Source organism: Apteryx rowi, unplaced genomic scaffold, assembly GCF_003343035.1.
Source record: "Apteryx rowi isolate R43461 unplaced genomic scaffold, aptRow1 scaffold_165, whole genome shotgun sequence".
Classification (NCBI taxonomy): domain Eukaryota; kingdom Metazoa; phylum Chordata; class Aves; order Apterygiformes; family Apterygidae; genus Apteryx; species Apteryx rowi.
Window position 1 is genome coordinate 132,932 of NW_020447919.1, and position 19,388 is coordinate 152,319.

The following is a 19,388-nucleotide window of genomic DNA, read 5'->3' on the forward strand; positions in this document are numbered from 1 at the left end:
CTCCTTTACACTGTACCAGTCAATAAAGCCCAGTGTGAATGAGGGGTAAGGTGAGCATCTGGAGAAGACAAGAAGACAAGCGCGTGCAAGGACAGAGGTAGATGATTTGAGCATAGCTTACTTTTAAAAATACTGAAGAAGCAAATGTTCTTGCTGTGGGGCAGCTTTCAGACTGGCTTTTTACATGTGTTGATAGGTGGTGAAGAGCGATTTCAAGTGGATGTGGATACAGGTATCATCATGACAACTGGCTTGCCTTTGACGTGGAACAAGGAATATATGCTTACTGTGCAAGCCATGGATGAATACAGCAACAAAAGCCCCTATGCTTCCATTTCCATCCTGGCAGGTGCCTGACCTCCCCAGTTCACTAATATGTCCTACAGTGTGTTCGTCCCTGAAAATACTGCAGTGGGAGAAAAGTAAGTCAAACAGTGCTAGGTCAGCTCCCTCACTGCAATCTGAGAGGAACTTACAGAGCTCCATAAAGTGACATTTTCTGTTGTTGCTTCACAAGTTTACTCATATGTGTTTGTGTGTTACACTTTAAAAATAAAAAGTTCTGCTTTTTAAAAGAAATTATGTTTTTTCCAGTGCTCAAGAGTCTCTAGCATGGCTTACGGTATGGTATGGGATGCTGAAAATCTGCTGAAATGATCATTTTAATGCCCTTGGGGTCTTACTGTATTGCATAATGAATTACAACAAACTCCTGGCTAGGCATCTCCTGGAGCACTTCAGATATAAATGAGTAACAGAAAATACTGTTTTTTGATTAACCAGATTTGCAGTTGTTTGTATCATGTTTGACTTGTAGTTAAAATTTTAAGAGGTCCATTCATTCCCAGACTGTTGAGATGACAATGCATGTGTGAAGTGCAAATGGATACAGCTGAGTCTCCAGGGGCTCTGCTGTTGCGTGAGGTGTAGCTAAGCTTTGCCATAGTGGGGAGATGCTGCTGAGCTGACTTTGGTTTTACTGTCACTGTTTAGCTGCTTGAGAGCAGCACAGGTCTTTAATGTACAAATAGTAGCTGGAACTGTGCTGCAGGATGTTCAGGAGTAGGAAAACTCAAAGTTAGCTGAGGAAGTAGGAAAAATTGCTGGAGATGTGCCACTTGTTCTTTAAAAGAGGCTGTGAATGAGGAGGAGGAAAAACTATCTCCTTCCCTGGAGCTTTCACTGAGGTGAGTTTAAAGTATATTGTCACCCTAGCCAGAGACTGGTGTGAGAGACAGAGCTTCAAACATAAGTCATCATAGAAAGGTAAGCATTCATTTCATTTCCTGCCTGAATGGGTAGCAGGATTTGGAGAGGCCTTATACTTCATGTTTTCCCATCCATCTCTGAATCAGTTCCTTTTCTTGATCTAAAGCTTCAAAGAAATAGAAAAATGAAAGTATACTAGCTCAGTTATATAGATAATTGAAGTAAAAGAGTAACTACTGTCAAGTATTTGGAAGGGTATATTCGGGAAAAAAGAAAGATGTTTTCGTGTTAGTAAGAGGTTGAAGTGCATTCTTATCCCAGCTCTACTATGTCGGGTGATCAGTTTGGTGACAAGGGAGGGGGTAGGTGGGCTCTCTGTAGCACAGGGAGTTTTGGTCTGAATATAAAACTGAGCATGGCATTGACAAAGAGTGGGAAATTCACCTTTTCTGCTTCTAGCTCTTCTAGGTACTCCCGAGACAGTTCTTGTTGTTGTCATTTTAAAGCGAAGGATTATTCCCTTCTTCTTTACAGAGTAGCTGTTGTTGATGCTGTTTCTTTCCAGAGCCAGCCTCTTTCGTACACTCTGCTGATGAACCCCAGCGGGCTGTTCAGGGTGAGGCAGGAGAGCGGAGAGCTCAGCTTGACCCATCCTGTGGACTATGAGAGCGAGCACCACCTCTATCACCTCTTACTGAAAGCAGTGGAGGCTGAGAGCACTCTTAGCAGTATGACTGAGGTACATGAATCCCTTCACTTTCCCTAGCCACTGCCTCTTCAATTTGCATTACTTCGTTAGCTGAGCTAGTTACACACACACATAGCCTAGAAACCTCATGTGAAGATAAATGGTGCACAGGAGGGATTGTTATCATCAAGGCAGAAGGCTGGGCTCTGATGTGGATTTGGTTCTAGGCTCTGCAAAATACTGCCCATGTTATTTGTCTTTGACTTTGCCTCCCATCCACTTGGAAGTGGAAGAGAATACATCTCTGTGTTCCAGGAACAGCGTGAGAAAAAGTTTAACATTGAAGGTGCAAGGATGGGACAGCAGCAGAAGCAATGAATGCCCAGACAATATCCAGAATGAGGTGCCCATTGTCCTATGTGTGGAAACTAAAATTCTCTCTCAGCATGTCCTTTTATCTCAGGTCCTGGTCCATATCACCGATGAAAACGACTGTTCTCCTGAATTCCAGCACTCCATTTACAGCAGAGACAACATTCCTGAAATAATTCCTGTGGGCGCTTCTCTCCTGCAAGGTGAATGCTTGTCTGGTACCTTTCCTTCAGCCTGGTCACAGGCCTGTCAGTTTATGCTATGTGTTCACATTCTTACCATGAGAAAGCACTGCAGAGACACTGCTTTGAGTCCTGGTGGCAGTATAGCTGTGGTAGCCTGCACAAGCTGTCAAGCGCTGACTTACAAAAAGGGCATATCAGTGCCAAGGTAACTGCTGCTTCTGCTTGCTCCATCAGTGCTAGCTCGGGTAACTTCTCACTGCTCTGTGCTGGGTCACGTAGACATACCCAGGGAAGGATCCTGTGGGATCCTTCAACAGCCAGAGTTGCCTGTAGGCTACTTTTCCCATGTGAACTGTGTGGCTGTAGTCAGCTGGAATGAAGATGACCCTATGTTATACCTTGCAATTGGGGTAGTTTAAAGATACACGCAAGAGTAGTTAAGGCAGTTTAGGTGGCAGGCAGTAACTTATTGAACCACCATAACATGTTTACCTTAAATCTTTCCTTTAACTCAGCTTGGCCATCATTTTTTCCCTGAAAGCAGTTGTAACTAGTTTTTCTTTTCTTAATATGTTACAGAAAAAAGGGATTTTTTTTTTAATGGAAATTTAGTAGTTTTGAGTAGATTTTAACATTGACTTACAAAGCGTTAAAAGAGAAACCTTTGAAAAGCTTGTGAACTTTATTTTTATGCTTGTGGCTTATCATGTTATGGCTTATTGTATTGTGACTTGTTTTTGGTTTAATGGCTCTTGAGAAAGAATAAGTTGCCGGTTGATTAGGATGACCAACTCCTAAAAATTCCCAGGTATGTGATTTTGTTTGGAAAGATGAATGCTGTTCTCTCCATCAGACTTGTAATGCTGATCAAAATTCACCCCATTGTGGGAAAAATGTACCCTGATGTCCAAAGCAAGCAGAATGGCAAAGCTGTGCAGTAAGGTTTACAATTTCATCCAGTTTGATTGTCTTGCCATACAGGGTAAATTTCAAGAGAAAGACCCATCTTAGAAAGCACTAGGTGGGAGTAGAGTGACAGTCGGTGAAAAGCAGTGGGTGAATGCTTGCCTGGTGTTGAAGGGCTGAACAGCATTTGGTAAAGGCTGCAAGTAAGTGGTATGAGCAGTCACCTGCACCGTGTGCTGGGTAAGTAGTGTACCACTGAAGCTGACTGCCAGAGCACATACTATCTCACAAAAAGCTGCTCTTACCCTGGCTATAATTCCTTGAGGACTAGATGGGATTTTGCAACCTCAGGATGTTCCACAAACAAAAGGAAATGCAAATTCAAGACAGTCTTTGCCATTCTGTGGCTGCCTGGGTTGCGATCAATGACAATGAAAAAGTTACCATGATATATGCTGTTTGTTAACACTGTGGACGATGTAAATGTAGGTCTTAGTTGCCAACCATTGTTATTTTAGTGCAATTAAAGTCTGGCTTGTATCATGTAATAGTGATGCTGCACTAACAGAGTTGGTGCATCTGCTTAGTCATTATGGACAAGTTTGTGCTCCCTGCACGTACTTTAAGATGTCTGGATGCAAACAAGCTATGAGCTGAAAGGCATAGAGATATGCTCTGAGCAGTGTTTAGTGTATTTGTTCAGCTGCAAGCAGTGCTGAGTTATAGTTTGCAACTTTGTGCTAAAAAACCTAGGCTTTGAACTGTAGTTAGCTTGCATTAAGCTAGCTCAGAGCACAGGTGGAGCTGGCACAGACCTGTTTATAGTCTCTGTATGATCCTTGAAATACCTTTGCAGTGCAGTCAGGTTACAAACAGTTTACAGGATGGATGGAAATGTCCAGTTGCTTTTGAGAAGTAAGGTGCGTCTTTTTCACATCCAAGTAAGCGTTGCATTCCATGTCTGCAGGAGAAAAACTGGAAAAAATGTATGATCATTAAGCATGCAAAATGTAGTTCTGTGAATTAAAAAACAGTCACAGCGTCTCAGATATGGCTCTGTAGATTAGATCAGAACTTTTCGAATMAAAATACATGTTTCACTATCTGCATGTCTTTCTAAAAATGCTGCTTGACCACCAAATTTAACTGTTTAAGCCACTTTCATTTCAGTTTTTCTTGAGCTTGTAATATATTTAGGTTTTCAGTACAGCAAGGGAAGTGATTAATTCTACAGCCCTTGCTTTTGTAGTCTGTAGTGCACAGAGATGTTAAACAACCTATTACAACTTTTTAAACTGAGATGAGTAACTCTCCAAAGGCAGAACTAGTTGTTTTTTGCAGTCAGTAGAACAATATTTCACAGCTCTTTTTGAAATCTCTTTTTCCTCTCCTTTCCTATTTTGAGTTGTTATTCTGATAATTATGGGTCATTATTTCTTCCTCCCACATTTTGTTTTTGCCTTTTTGAATGAAACTATAGGTGCCTATTAGGGTGTGCAATATGCTTGTTACATGCTCTGGAATCATGTTTATGTATTGCAAAGGAGTTTTTGCTACTGAGTTGGCTGCGTTTGAATCCTCCAGGTAGAATAAGGAGCTTGTTTAAAAATCAGTGTTGGTATGAGGTGAAGCCTCTTTGTTTGACTAGAAAAAATGGCAAGATAATTAAAGAGGTGAGCTCCTGCTCTTAAAAAAAGCTTTTGATACAGTGTGTAAGCTCTAGCGCTTTGTTCTGCTGATTTGCTGCTTCTGAACAGATGGGAAACTGAGTGCACTGAATAAACACTTGCTGGGAAAGGATGTTTAATTACGCTTTGTACCTTGAAGTGCCAGGTAATTAAAAAGTACTTTAGTTATCACGTAGCTGGGAGCTAATTAAATTCGAACGGCATCCCCAGAGAGAGAGCAAGGACACAGTTTATGACTGATAATGTTCTAACAATGTGCATATTGATTGTGTGGTAATTACCGGTGGTGATTGCTATTTTTGCAGAGCGTGTTGCGTGGTATTGGGATCGCTGGTCCCTTGCAAACTCATGTTGCTGTGATCAGTCAAGCTGGGCTGGGGGTGGGAGGAGTTGTTTTGGTTTTGTTTTTCCTCCCAGTCTCCTGCTGGATTCCCAAACTCTTACTACAAAAATAATGCTTTTATGTATAGAACAGATTTGCATGACTTCTGTTCTCAGAAAAGTATCTCAGATTTCTTAGGTAGGAAATAATGTAACCAAACCACTTTTGCAGCATGACTGTTCTGTTAAATATGTTCTCTAATAGTTCTTGCAACAGACTGTGACTCTGGCTCCAACGCTGAGATCACTTACTTTATTCAGAGCGCTGATTTTTCCATCACACATCATGGGGTCATCAATTCTAACCAGAAGCTGAACTTTGAGCGAGCAAACCATATGTATGAGTTTGTGGTGATAGCTGTCGATAAAGGACATCCCCCTCGGACAGGAACGGCATCAGTGCAAATTCGAATGGCCAACGTGAATGATGAGGCTCCTGTTTTCTCCCAGTCTGTGTAAGCTAGGTTTAACACTTGCTCTGTTTTCTAGAGCTACTGTTCATATGTATAATCTTAATTACGCTTGGCTTAATGGTCACCTTGTTTGTTGTGCTACTATAAGTACCAGCAAAATCAAGGGGCAGTTTGTATGAGGAAAGGCTTTAGAAGTCTCGCTTCTAGATTGTATCAAAAAAAGGAATACGCCAGTTGTGGTGCTGGCGTACTGACTTGTTAGATCAACTGTTTTATACAGTGATAACAGAACGAATAAAATATTTAACTCTACGGGGAGTGATTTTAACTGTGTTGACTCCTAGGTCTGAAGGTGATTGTCCATGTAAAATATAAGACAGATGAAGATGGTAGTTAACAAACATTGAAATTAATTTTATCATCAACAGATTGTATTATAAGCTAACTTCATGAGGCCCTGCTTCGTTAAAATGTCTTCTTTTCTTTCCTGAATGAATATAATTACTATTTTTTTGTGTAAGTTTAAGGTACATTAATTTTTAAAATACAAAATGTACATACATGTATTTACAAAATGAAATACTGTTTTACATTCATCTCTCTAGCATCTGATGCTTTCTGTTAATATGTAGGGACATAAGAAATACTTGCATGATGGATACTAGTCCTTTTTCTCATCCTTTGGAGAGGAGATAAGCGATCGTGGTTTTCAATGCAGTGTAGTATAGTGCATATTGATACCTTCTAAAAGATCCTTGGAAATCAGATGTATCAAATTGCTGGATTACAATCCTAAAATACATACCTTATGCCAAACATGGATATTCAAAGCCTTTTGTCTTAAACTGGTTAAAGATCTTGCATGTCCAGAGCTTAAAAAAATTGCGTTCATAATGAACTTGTAATCAGTGGCAGATTGTTAACACAGTAATGGTTATTCTGATAGTGAATATGCTGTAATTGCTCCCTTATGTGCATCAGTTACAGAACTTTCCTTTCAGAAGATGCTGGTCCCACTACCTTCCAGTACCAGTGGCTACTGTTCAGGCAAAGGACCCTGATGGAGATGGGGTGTTATACCTGATTACAGGAGGTAATGAGGAGGGCAACTTTGAATTGGATAGTCAAAAAGGTAAGAAAATAGGTTTTAAACACTATTATTTACTCTCTAATCTGTCTTGACTGTGCTTCACCTTTGTGTCAAAAATCATAAATAAAGCAAGCATTCTATTCAGATAATCTGCAAATGGGGATGCTTCATATCAGTAAGAACTAGCCCTCTGATATGATTTTCATTTTCCAAATATCAATGAAAATTTGAGGTCCTGATCCAGGAACTGTGTGGTCTCAGATGACTGAATCCTGTGCTTTGCAGCCAAAATGCAAACTCAACGAACAGTGTAGCGGCAGAGAAATGTAATGTTCTCTTGATTTTTTTTTTTGTTTGTTTGTTTACATGGTAAAATAAAACAACACTTTATTCTCCCAAATTTAGGTATCATTAAACTCTGCAGAAACCACTGCCTAATCTGAAAGGCCCACAATACATACTGAACATTACCACAATAGATGACAATGTCTCTGGAGGACCCACTCCTCTCAGCAGTTTTGCTGAGGTTATTGTAGGAATTAATTATATTAATAACAATAAACCTGTCTTCAGAGAGGTAAGATATTGATTTATCTAGCTATCTAAGATAAAAGATCTTAGATAGATATTCTTTTCTTGTCCATAACGGGGGTTACAGACTCTTTCTTGATTTCTTGTGATAACTGGTGGACATAAGGGACTGTGTTTGCGGAACAGAATGAACCTGTAAGTGGAACACACAGTCAGCTTTCTTGATACTTGAAGAGGAAGGTCTTTCTTTTCTTTCCCCCTTTCTTTTTCTCCCTTAGAACTTGATTTCTCAGTGATTATAAGTACTAGAAGTGGTTTTTTTCTGAGTTTTTCCTCAAATGTGCTGGAAAAAATGTTGAAACTGGGTAGCTAAATCATGTAGCCCTGTGTAATAGGGTTGGGTTTTGAATGTCTTTTTAGTGCACTTACTACAGCGACAGCATCTGGGTTCTGGAGAACCAGCCTCCAGGCACACACGTGCTACAGGTAGAAGCCTATGATGCAGATTTCGGCCTGAATGGAGAAGTGAAATATGGGCTCATGCACCGAGATGGAGCTTCCCTAGGCTTCAGCRTTGATCCAGACACAGGCTAGTAGCTTTCAGCTTACTGAGTTAGAATGAAAATGCCTTTGTACTGTTGTATGAGTGTGTGTATGTGGGCTTACGCTTTAACAGTGTAACTGTTGGGTTAGCTATAACAACTTATAGAGTAAATACTGAAAGAATCTTAGAGTACATGGGTAACCCTGCATATAGATTAAGATGATGCTGATTTAAATGACGAATTAAGTAGGGAAACAAAACCCAGTTCACTACAAAGGTAACAAGCTATTCTGAATCTCTTACTTTCATATTGGATTGATTGTAACTGTAAAAATGCAGAGTAGAAAGTAAACGTTTAACGGCTTGAGTTGCTACTTCCCTTTAATGTGACCTGACAGTTCTTACTCATCTCACGCACAAATAGGAAATCCAGTGTAGTGTGCATAGAGGCAACACATTCATACCAGAAAAGGACAGTGACAGGCATTCTTGATGTGTTTCAGATGAAGGAGCTGGGTAGTAAAAGTTGTTGAGGTTTCTATAGCCAAAACAGTAACATGGGGTTTGTCAGTGTCCAGGACTCAGCGATAGAATAGAAGGGTCAAAGCCAGAGAAGCAGAATCCTAGACTCTAGCATAGTGGAGAGAGGTCTGAAGTGGCCTCGGGAAGGCCAGTTTAAAGTTTCACAGCTGGAAAGAAGAGCTGAGAGAGGGGGAAACTGTCAGAAGAGCTGACCTTTGGGAGGAAATTTTATGCTTTTTTAACTGAGCTACTTTGCTCAATCCCAGCTTAATCTATTCAGTGAGGCAGCCTCCAGCATCCACAGTAAAGACAACTTTGGTTGCATCATTTAAGCCTTCTGTGGTATGACTTTTCCCCAGAGTAATAACAAGCTGTCTTTGGACTATTGCTGGAAGGAGGAGGAGAAGGTATTTCTGTGCTCCCCGAGGAGTGAAATAACAAGGTATTTAGACTGAAGCTCCTTATCAGGGCAGCAGGGGAGAAAGCTGCTGACCACTGGCAGTAAGTGGCTTGGGAGGAGCTGCTGACTGTGTGAGGAGAACTGGAGACAGGGGAGTTGTAATTGGTCTTGTCCAAGACACGTATTGCAGGTTGATGTGGATTAAGCTATACAGCCGTGCTGTGTGCCATCACAGCTTCCTCCTGTGGGAGTGAATTACTGGATCCTGGTCTGTGAATTTAGTCCTGAGGCTAAGTGACATGCAGAACAGGAGGTGTCTGTGTTCCCAGGAGTCATCACAACCATGCAGAGTTTTGACCAAGAGAAGCAGAGAGAATATACGCTCTCTGTTACTGCAACAGACCAAGCACAGGAACCGCTGATCGGTGTGTGTCAGATCACCATCTTTATTGCTGATGTCAATGACAACAATCCCAAGTTTGAAAGCAGGCGCTACCAGTGTGAGGTTTTTTTTTTAACTACCTATCCCAGTACTGTAGCATGAACCTGTTTAGTAGTTCCATATAACAATGATTGTTTTTTAGGTGACCAAACTTTACTTTTATTTGCTGCTGACTATCCCAGTTACTACTTACCCCATTCTCAGTGGAAATATGAAGAACTGATCTCTGTCCTCTTTATAACAGAGTTTTAACCATTGCAATACTCTTAAAAACACTGACAGTCTTCAGTCCTCCAGATTAGGCAGATCTGATGCCTTTCCTCTGTGGCTTTTCCCTGTCCAATTTTTCTGCAAATTGAATTTTTTATTCAATGTCTCGAAACAAAACATGACGTTATAGCTGAGAAGTCATCAACCCCAACTAGAAGAACAATTGTCATCTGTGTCTCTTTAATACAGTACCTCTGTTCATATAGGCCAGAGTGGTCTTTATCTTCTGTCAAACAGCTTGAAATCTTTAGTTTGTAGCCTGTGATTTGGCTGTGAGCCCCGGTCCCTCCTATAGCTGTGCTGCTGAGCTAGCTACCCCTGTTTGTCCTGGTACCATTCCCTTTTCATCCCCCCTTGGTGTGCTTTTCATCAGTCTTTGATTTAATCTTACTTGCTGTTTCTCAGTTGAATCCTGCACTTCAGTGCCTTTGAACTCTCTGCATTGATGTCATCCATAAATGACAAGCATGTTCCCTAGTTGCTGGCCTAGGACAGACTCTTCCTTACATGATTGCCTCCCCAAGGATGGCAATAAGCAGTTGATGATGCGTGTGATAAATCCATTTTGGAGATGTTTTGCTAGTTCTGTGGAAATGTTTCGTAGGGCAAAGCAGTTGACCAATGCACTGTTAAAACAAAAATAGTTTGTAAGTCATTTTTAGCATCACATAGGCCAACAGTTTAGAAGGATTGAAAAAGAGGTTGGATGCTTGTATGGCTGTGAGTGAATGACAGCATTTTAATAAGGAGGAAAAGTGATCTCTTTGGAAAGAATCTAAATATATATATATATTTTTTTAGTTATACACAAGGATAGAAAGAAAATTGTTCTGAACCTTTTAGAGTATCTTATACTAACTCAAGTGCCATATTAGTTAAGATGTGCTGATTGAGAATAGCAATTTCTGCGTTCCTGCCAGTGGATTCTCTAAGTCTGACCAAAGCAGCACTGAGCAGCAGTGTGAATGATCTCACTGGAGAGAGAGAGAAATATTTTGGGACAGACCACAGAAGCCCTTGAGGTAAAGGTAGTGTATGTGCAGAGATAAACCTTTCTACTGTACCTTCAAACATGTCCTTCAGATGGAACTACAAGTGATTTTTTCTTCCTTTTTTTTTTTTTTCCCCCCCCAAAAGCAGTGAAGCTGTGAGGTTGCATTTTGTAATTATGACAACTCTGGCACTTCTGAAGAAAGGACAGGTTTTTTTCTTTTTTCTGCAAACATGGGGAACCAGCAAAGGTCCTGTAACAAAGGCAGCCCTTTGGGATGGGGGAACTACAGATAATGAGGTCACTTTATGGATAGTACTTTTCAAGCATCTATACATAAGTAATCAATGTTTGCACGTCACAGAATTAAAAATAGTTTCCTCTCTAACAAGATCAAATGCCGTCAGTCCTCAGTTCCTGTTCTTCCTGGAAACTCTTAGTTCTTTATTCCTCTGCACTAGGATGTTGGTCAAATCCCTGTTTTAAGCCATGCATCCTATCATCTGCATGGAAGGCAATCATTAAACAAATGCTAAATGGTATGCAGTAGGGATGGTATAGTAATAGTTAGTGTTATGCCAGCAGGGATGGTATAGTAGTAATTGTTAGTGTTACACCAGCAGCAAGCAGAAGTACATCAGATGGGACAGTATGGCCCAAGTAATTGTGAATGTTTTCTTACAATGTGATTTAACAAGATTTGACTATAAAAGCATAAATATAAACACAGGACAAAGGATATTTTATGTTTTTTCCTACCAGTAAATTCCATTTTCATTTTTCTATTTCAGTGCCAGTAAATCTCTTCTGAGAGCAGCTTCGGCTGTATTGGCATATCAGGGACATGAGTTGTAGGCCAGCTAAATGTCCTGGGGGGTGGAGGGAAGCTAGTTAAACTCCAGTTCCTGTTCATTGAGCAAGCAGTTGTGGTCGTTTGATTTTACTGCCCCTATGCCAGAGACTGGAGATATTAAGAAGGAGGAAAAGCAAAACAAAAAACATGACCATATCACTGTATAAATGCTGTGTGCAACTCTGTTCTATCTCAAAATTATATAGTAAAATAGAGGCATAGAAGGGAAATCAAAGGTACAAAGTGGTTTTTGAACAAGACATGGTTAAATAGGCTGAGTTGTCTAAGTGTCTAACAGCTACAGCCTTTCCACTGCCAGGACCATTTCAATACACTAAGCTGACAGAGAAGTTTTCTCTTAATACATGGAACCACCTCAAAACAGGATCAGGCAAGCACCAGTGCCTGCATGGAGAAGGAAGTGGGACTGTATGGCTGAGGATGGCTGGAAGAACAGGAGCAAACTCAGAACAAGTTGAAGACTTCAGTGTGGAAAAGAGACAGGTGACAGGGATGTGATGGCTGTATATAGAACTGTGCCTAGCACTGAGGAGGGGACTAGGAAATGACTGTTCACTGTTTCTCATAATTTTGTAGATGTCCCTGCCAAGAATCGAGCTTTAGGCAGACAAAATGAATAACTCTTCTATGCAATAGGTTCTTCAGCTGTGCAACTTGTTGCCAACAGATTTTTAGATGCTAATTATAAAAGTGGGTTCAAAAAAGGTTAGATCCGTTTAGGACTACTGACACAAAGGCACTATCTATATCTCAGGAGGTCCCTAAGCTGCAGATTGCTGGGAACAGGGAGACCCGAGGAAAGGGGCATATAGAAAATTATCATTATACCTTTGCCCAAGGCAGCTTCTCCCAAACACTCTTTGGCTGTGGCTGGTCTGTTAGGGGGATCTTTACTACAACCTGAATCCTTATGCTTTGTGATTACCTACTGCCTCCCACTGGTGCTGCTGTTTCTGCCACTCCAGTTCAGGATTAATTCAGTTCATAAATAATTCCGTTTGATGCCAGTCTGCTGTTATCAGTAGTTTAACCCAGTAGCCGGGACTGTGATCTGAAGCATCTGGAATGTGGGTGGGTGTGGGGTTTACCAACACTGCTGGGGAGAGGAGCAAGCACTGGCAGCGGGGAGCCGGGGAAGGACAGCAGCACCCAGAGCTGTGGGAGTAAGAGTCACCAGAACTGTCCTGCTAGAGGGTTAGCAGGGACTTTGTGACATGGGGCTGATGTGGTGATGTATGGTCTACATGGAAGAAAAAAAAAAAAAAAAAGCAATTACTGAGCAATCTCCTGATCAGCATAATCTCTTTTGGTAAAATTATGTTCTCTGAGGTAGCAGTCATTCCTGTGTCTAAGAGAGAGGATGGGAACAGTGATGGGGAGGGAGCTGCTGGCATTGCTGTGCGAGTTAGAGCTCTACCCCACAGGCACAGTCATCCCAGCAAGGCTTTATAGCAAAAACTTTACCAGGAAAACAATAAACCTGCTTCATTAACAGCTTTCTTAACAACCCAACATGTAGGGGAAGGGAAGGGAAAGCTAAAAGAAAAATGTGGATRCTCTCTTAGTGACTATACTTTATAACCTGCCTCATTAAAGAAACATTTAATCTCATGTGAAGGAGACTCTGAGGTTTTACATGTTATCCTGATTGGAAAAGCAGTGGTAAAATCTGTTTTTGGTGTGAAACCAACTGCTCTGAAACAGTAGTTTGGTGCAGTGAGGAACTGTCTCAGACCAGCCCAGGTATTTAGTCTTTTCCAGATTATCAGTGAAACCCTACATGAGAGATGTCTGAAGAGCAGCCCTGTGCTGTAAGCTTGGCATGGACCTGTGAAGATCCCTCTTTTGTCTATTGTTATATGCAGGAGTATTTCTATAACACGCAGCATGGTAAATTAGAGCAAGGCCTGCTGACAATACGTTTGTCTTTTCAAAGATTTCCTCCGTGAGGACACTCTGGTGGGGACAAGTTTTCTTTGTGTTGCTGCTCATGATGATGACCAAGGTGTGAATGCTGCCATCACATATTCAGTGTTAGAGCACGAACTGGAATACTTCCAGATCAGCCCCAGCACAGGCTGGGTGTATGTAAACCATCAGATCTCCCAGGTAACATGACAGTATGCTTGGAATAGAGCAGCCTTCAACCCCTCAAATCCATTGCAGAGTGTTAATTGCAATCTCTTGATTTGTACAAGATGATTTGAAACTACCCTTCATTTTGTAGGCAACATGCATTAGTCACTATATTGTAGCAACAGATGGAGGCAACAGAAGTAACACTGTGGAGCTGACCATAACTATCACTAATGCACTCAGTCAGCCACCCCGCTGGGAGCAGAACAGATATTGGGTAACGATCCCTGAAAACACCATTTGTGACACCAAAATAGTGGTATGTTAGAAGTATGATTGCTTCCTTCCCTCTCCTTTTCACTTCACCTTCTTCCTCTCTTGTGCTCTGAATGGGCATATATGCATGCCCATTCTGCAAACGTATTGCTTTGTGCTGTTTTCTTGCCAGCCTCCGTAACTGTGTACTCCTGGTTTGTCAGGAATATCTGTTGCAGGATGCACTAGCATTTTAGCTGGCAGCATTTCTCCCAGAGATCCCTAAAACTAATGGCCTGCAGGGTGTGCTCCCACAGGCAGCATCTTTGAACAAAAATGAGATCCATGCTCTGCCTGTGCAAGAAATCCTTGAGTGTTTGCACCAAGGGCTAGCTGTCTGCTCCTTCATCCTGCCTGAAATATGCTGTCTGCCTGAAATCTTTCCTACAGCTTTTCTCACGTGCCCTTAACTACTGTTGCAGTTTGTCTCCTCCACTTTAGCAGTAGTTTGTGTTGGGAGCTCTTCTATCCCAAACCTTTCTCTTTAACCTGTACAGACTTATTTTTTAAGGATGATCTCTTCTGTAAATTGCTAATGTCTGCCTTCCTCCTCCTGCATGTGATATCCGAGAAGTTCAAACAATTTGGTTTTGTTTGTATCTTGCCTGGTTGAATGTACAACTCAGTGGAGAAACAGTCTCCTTTTGGATTACCTTTGCTGTGGAAGGCAGAGAGAGGAGTAATTTCTTTAGCCAGTGATGCCGTTATTGTTTCGCATGTGTACAGGCAGATGAATTTACTGTTGATTAAAGAGCTACAGCAAATCTAAATATTGTAAAATTAAACTCAGCTCTGCAGAATGAAAGTAAATGGTTTCTCTTTTGTCCGTTATCCTTGTCATGCCTGCACAGTTCTTGCCATCAAATTGAACATTTAACACTTGCAACCCAGCACTTCATGAACRTATACGGTGGCTCTTTTTTTTCTTCAGACTATCAAAGCCACCTCCCTTCTTGGTGATCCCAGGGTTACATATAACCTGGAGGGTCAAGTTCCAGAGACTAACATGCCAGTTCATTTCTATCTGAAGCCAAACAGAGCTGATGGATCTGCTTCTTTTCTAGTTTCTGAACCACTTGACTTTGAGACAACTAAGTCTTTCACTCTGAGAGTCTGGGCACAAAATGTAGCAATGACTCCTTTACCTTCCTTTACTATTGTCTGTGTCAATATAACAGGTAAGTACCATTGTTGTTAGAACAGCTCATTCAGGACAATACTTTTGATATTTTTATTATGAAACCCTGAAATGATGTAGCATACATGAGATTCCTCGCCACCTACAAATTCTGTGGACGGTTTTAATCCTATAAAAGGAAGTTGCATACAGTCATAAAAACGTTTGTTTGTTGGACACAATTTCTAAGTGCAACTATAAAATGTGGAAATGTGCTAATGCAAAAATGTGCTGTGTGAATGTTTATGCAACACTGTAGCACTTGCCTTTATAAATGTAATTGCAAAGTTTTTCTTTTGATAAGAGGAGAAATCTAGTAAATGTCTTCATGTTGTTGAAAGCAGACTTGTATTACTGGGAATTTTCTGTGTTGTAGAAAGACAAACAGTATACAGATAGATTATATCAAACACAAAACCAACCTGTCTGGGTTTTTCTTACATTAGGAACTTTCTATTTAACATTGAGGTTAAAACTGTAGAAATGAAAATACAAAGGTGCTTACAATAGGTAGAATTTTTCAAAGATATGACCTAACCATGCCTACAGTGGGCTCTGTTTGTAAGGCTCCACTCCTGTAAAACTACTAAAAACTGTAAGTCTGATTTAATCCCTGCTTTTTGAAGTATTAGCAAGTAACTTGTGTTATGTGGTCATTTAGGATCCAAATATGAATAAGTGAAGTCTTCAGTAAAAACATTTGTCTCTGTCACCACCATAGAAATGAGAGACCTGAAACAGTGATCTGAATGAGAATCCGACGCCTCTGCTTTACTTTATCACAGCATTATCCTGCCTTCCACAATCCACCAGTGCAAAAACTCTTCTGATGTGTACAGCAGCAGTGCTTAAAGTGAGGGTCTGAGCCTCATTATACATAAATGACCACATCCCAAAAGATTTTTCCATAGTGCAATTATTTGTACCAGACTTTAGTAGCAACTTCATTTTACTCACAAGCAAAAGTCCTATTTCAATAACGTAGTATTCCATATGAAAAAAGTATGTGTATGTACATGCGAGCATGCATGCATTAGTGGGGGAAAAAGCAAGTTAAACTTCTAAGAGAGAAGACATTGATACTGCAAATATTTGTGTGTCAAAATCAATGGAGTCACATGGCAGTAGTATAATTAAATGTGTGCTTAAGGGTTCACAGAATGAGATATTAAGCATTTTGTCCGCTTCTCTTATAAAGACAGATGCTTCTGAGGAACTGTGATTATAGCCCTTCTATTTTGGCATTCTGCAGCAACAAAAGAAAATGACTTTCTTAAAATGCGGCTGTTAAGTTGTGAAAAATGCAAAAAGATTTAGGGGAATATGTAGCACTTCACAATCTAGTCTTCTTCCAGATGAAGAACATCACCAGATTGATTGGTTGTGAGTTGACCAGGAGAATGTGATTTCAGAGCAGTTTAAACTGACCCAAGTCAGTGCTGTCACAATTCTCCTGCCTGTCCCTTGTATCCTTGTGCTCGTCGGCTCCTACACAGAGTGTTTAAGGGAGGAAATGTGTCAGAAGCTGACCTACAAAGTAATGAATGTATTTTTTCCCATTTAGTTCTCTGCAGGGGTCAGGCAAGAAGAAAAGCATTAAGCAAGACAACATTGACTAGAGCATGGCTTCACATTGCACTTAATCTGGTCTGACTGCAGACTGCTACTACAGGCGCAGCCCTTTCTTTCTCTGAGGCCCCTCTCTGTGCAGTCTTTTGTGTCTTCTCTTGCGTTGGATGTGGTGATTACACAGCTGCAGAGTATGTTAGGTCAATCAGCCCCATTCTCCCCAGAAAGTCAGTTTTCTGTCAGAGCAACAAAATGAGCAGTCTTACCATGTGGCAACACAATTGCTTGATCCATCTGGTGGGAGGGAGGATCCCATTGCTTAGAACAGGATGAGAAGGGTGGAAAGATCAGTATTATTCCTTCAGACATCAGCCAATAGTTAGACCAGGGGAGGCTAATGTGCAGCAGTATCCTAAGTAATTGTTGGGTCCTACAGCCTAACGTCTGATTATAGTGCCTTGGAGAGCTCCTGCAAAGACCAAGAAAGATTGCCTTACACACATTTTTCATCAACTCTAGACTTCGCAATTTAATTTCCATTGTATGTTAATCAGCCCATAATAACATGCTGAAATTAGCTACAGTGAGTGGTTCTGCTGTAGACTTCAGTAGGTAACCAGCTCTTTACAGACTGAATGAAAAGCCTGCTGGTCCTGACATTCATGGGCTTATAATAAGACTGCTGGTCAAATTGTTAGCTAGTGGCTACTGTCTTATCTGAAATTAGGCCGCTGTCTCCCAGAAATTGCTCACGGTCTATAGAGTGCCTTCTGCCATGTTCCACGAAAATGGGAAGACCAAAAACAGGACTGCTTCTTACTAAGAACAATGAGTTCTTTCTCCAGGTAAAATTATGATAGTGAAAAAATACAGTAAATTAAATGCAGTTCTAAAATTTTTCGTATGTTTTCTCACTGTGGTTCCAATCATCTCCTTTTGCAGACATCAATGATAACGTTCCATTTTTCATGTCTTCTAACTATGAGGTGTCTCTGCCAGAAGGAGCTGCTGTTGGCACACCTGTGGTTCAGGTTTTAGCTACAGACTTGGATTCTGGCCTACGTGGAGCGGTTTGACCGTATATCCAGTTCTTTTCTTCCCAACAGACAAGTTTTACTTTTGTGATCACTGAGAGTGCACAGACAGCAAATGATAGGATAGTGAGCCACAAACACTTCTACAGCAGTTGTTGAGCATTTGTCTAACATATGCCTGGGTCTGAAGTGCATGATATGGGATGTAAGCAGAGAAGGTTCTGTTCAGTCTTGGGATCCTGTGTCATCCTGAACTCGTCCTGATCCAGCATCTGTGACAAAGCACTGCTGCCTGATTCTCCAGGTTGCTCCCATGACATGATAACTGGAGGAGGCTGCAGAACATGTCTCCAAACTCTTGCCCCTTTAGCTCATTATTTATTGTTTGACCATTCTTGTCATAGTAACCTGACCCAAGGAAAAAGTAGTGTTATGAAGGGAACTGCTCATTTCTGCATGTTTTCCTGGGCCTTTTTGAAAAATCCTGTCAACTCTTCTGGTAGAGAACTCTGGCTAGTAGAGATTTGTTGTTTTGTAATTGCTGTTTTGCAACTTCTGAAGAGTAACCTATGTAGTGGAACTGTGCATGGCCATGCTTTCTGCATGATGTGGAGGTGGGGGTAGAAATGTTTTTTTCAAAGGAAGAAGCCAAACCTTTGTTCAAGTGAAAAGTAAGGACGTCTTTCATCATTAAGGTCTTCATTTGTTTATGGCTGTTTTTGAAAAAATTTTTGAATGGGACCCAAACTCTCAGCCCTAACTTTTTGATATCAGGAGTGTGGTGGGTTGCTAGAAGCTAGGCAGGTGGTATTAGGGAAGGTGTCATTACATACTTTCTGTCTTTCTGTTATTCATGATTTTTTTTAACTGTCTCTTGTCACCACTGGAGATGAGATACTGGGCTTGATGGGCTTTGATCTGATAGGTACAGCTGTTTTTCTGTTTGAGAGTTCTGGGTTTTTTTCTTCAAAGTGGACAGACTTCAAAAAATTCTGTCTGAATGAACTTACTTTCCTCAAAGCATTGCTACTTTGCAGAGACTCTTGGGAAGCTACTGGGGAAATGTGTGTTGGGCGGGGGCAGGCACAGTACTTGGACGTACAAGTGAAAGTGGAAAATGCAACCTCCCTTAAATATTTTCTCTTTAGATTCACTACTTAATATTGAAAGATGCAAGTGAGGATTGCCAGTTCTTCACCATGGAGCCTGAAGCAGGAATTATTTCTACCCATGCATCTTTTGACAGAGAGAAGAGAGCCTCTTACTTGATTGAAGTTCAGTCTCAGGACTCTTCAGAATCTGCCAGACCTGGTGTTCATGGGCAACCCAACACAGGTAAGACTAGTAAAGAATTATATATCTGATAAGTGATATCAGAGGTTGGGTTCCTTAACTTTTCTGGACTTGAGATGTGTGTGAGATATCTGGAATAAAGCAAGATGTTCCACCTTTGCCATTTCTTCTAGTCTGCATATGCCTCTTGCATCTCATTTTTAGACACAGCCTATGTAAGGATTTTTGTCAGTGATGTGAATGACAATGCTCCAGCATTCCCTCAGTCAGTGTACAAGATCAGCATAGATGAAGATAGGGATGTTGGAAGTCCTGTTGTGACAGCAACAGCAAATGATGAAGATGAGGGTGAGTGGACCTGCCCTGTGCATGTCTGTCTTTTTTAGTCCTGTTAGTATGACTATGCGTTTTCCATAGG

General features: G+C 41.0%; 1 protein-coding gene across 1 annotated transcript in view; it reads left to right on the forward strand.

The window, feature by feature from the left end:
- Positions 1 to 19,388, forward strand: part of LOC112963243 (neural-cadherin-like) — a 57,264-nt gene that overhangs the window by 16,045 nt on the left and 21,831 nt on the right. Inside the window, 16 exon segments of the mRNA XM_026060135.1 lie at positions 197 to 422; positions 1,744 to 1,948; positions 2,361 to 2,472; positions 5,635 to 5,884; positions 6,824 to 6,866; positions 6,869 to 6,974; positions 7,338 to 7,355; positions 7,358 to 7,509; positions 7,884 to 8,052; positions 9,259 to 9,429; positions 13,443 to 13,615; positions 13,734 to 13,901; positions 14,829 to 15,075; positions 17,586 to 17,713; positions 18,826 to 19,012; positions 19,175 to 19,318. Of these exon segments, the coding sequence (XP_025915920.1) occupies positions 197 to 422; positions 1,744 to 1,948; positions 2,361 to 2,472; positions 5,635 to 5,884; positions 6,824 to 6,866; positions 6,869 to 6,974; positions 7,338 to 7,355; positions 7,358 to 7,509; positions 7,884 to 8,052; positions 9,259 to 9,429; positions 13,443 to 13,615; positions 13,734 to 13,901; positions 14,829 to 15,075; positions 17,586 to 17,713; positions 18,826 to 19,012; positions 19,175 to 19,318 (2,499 nt within the window).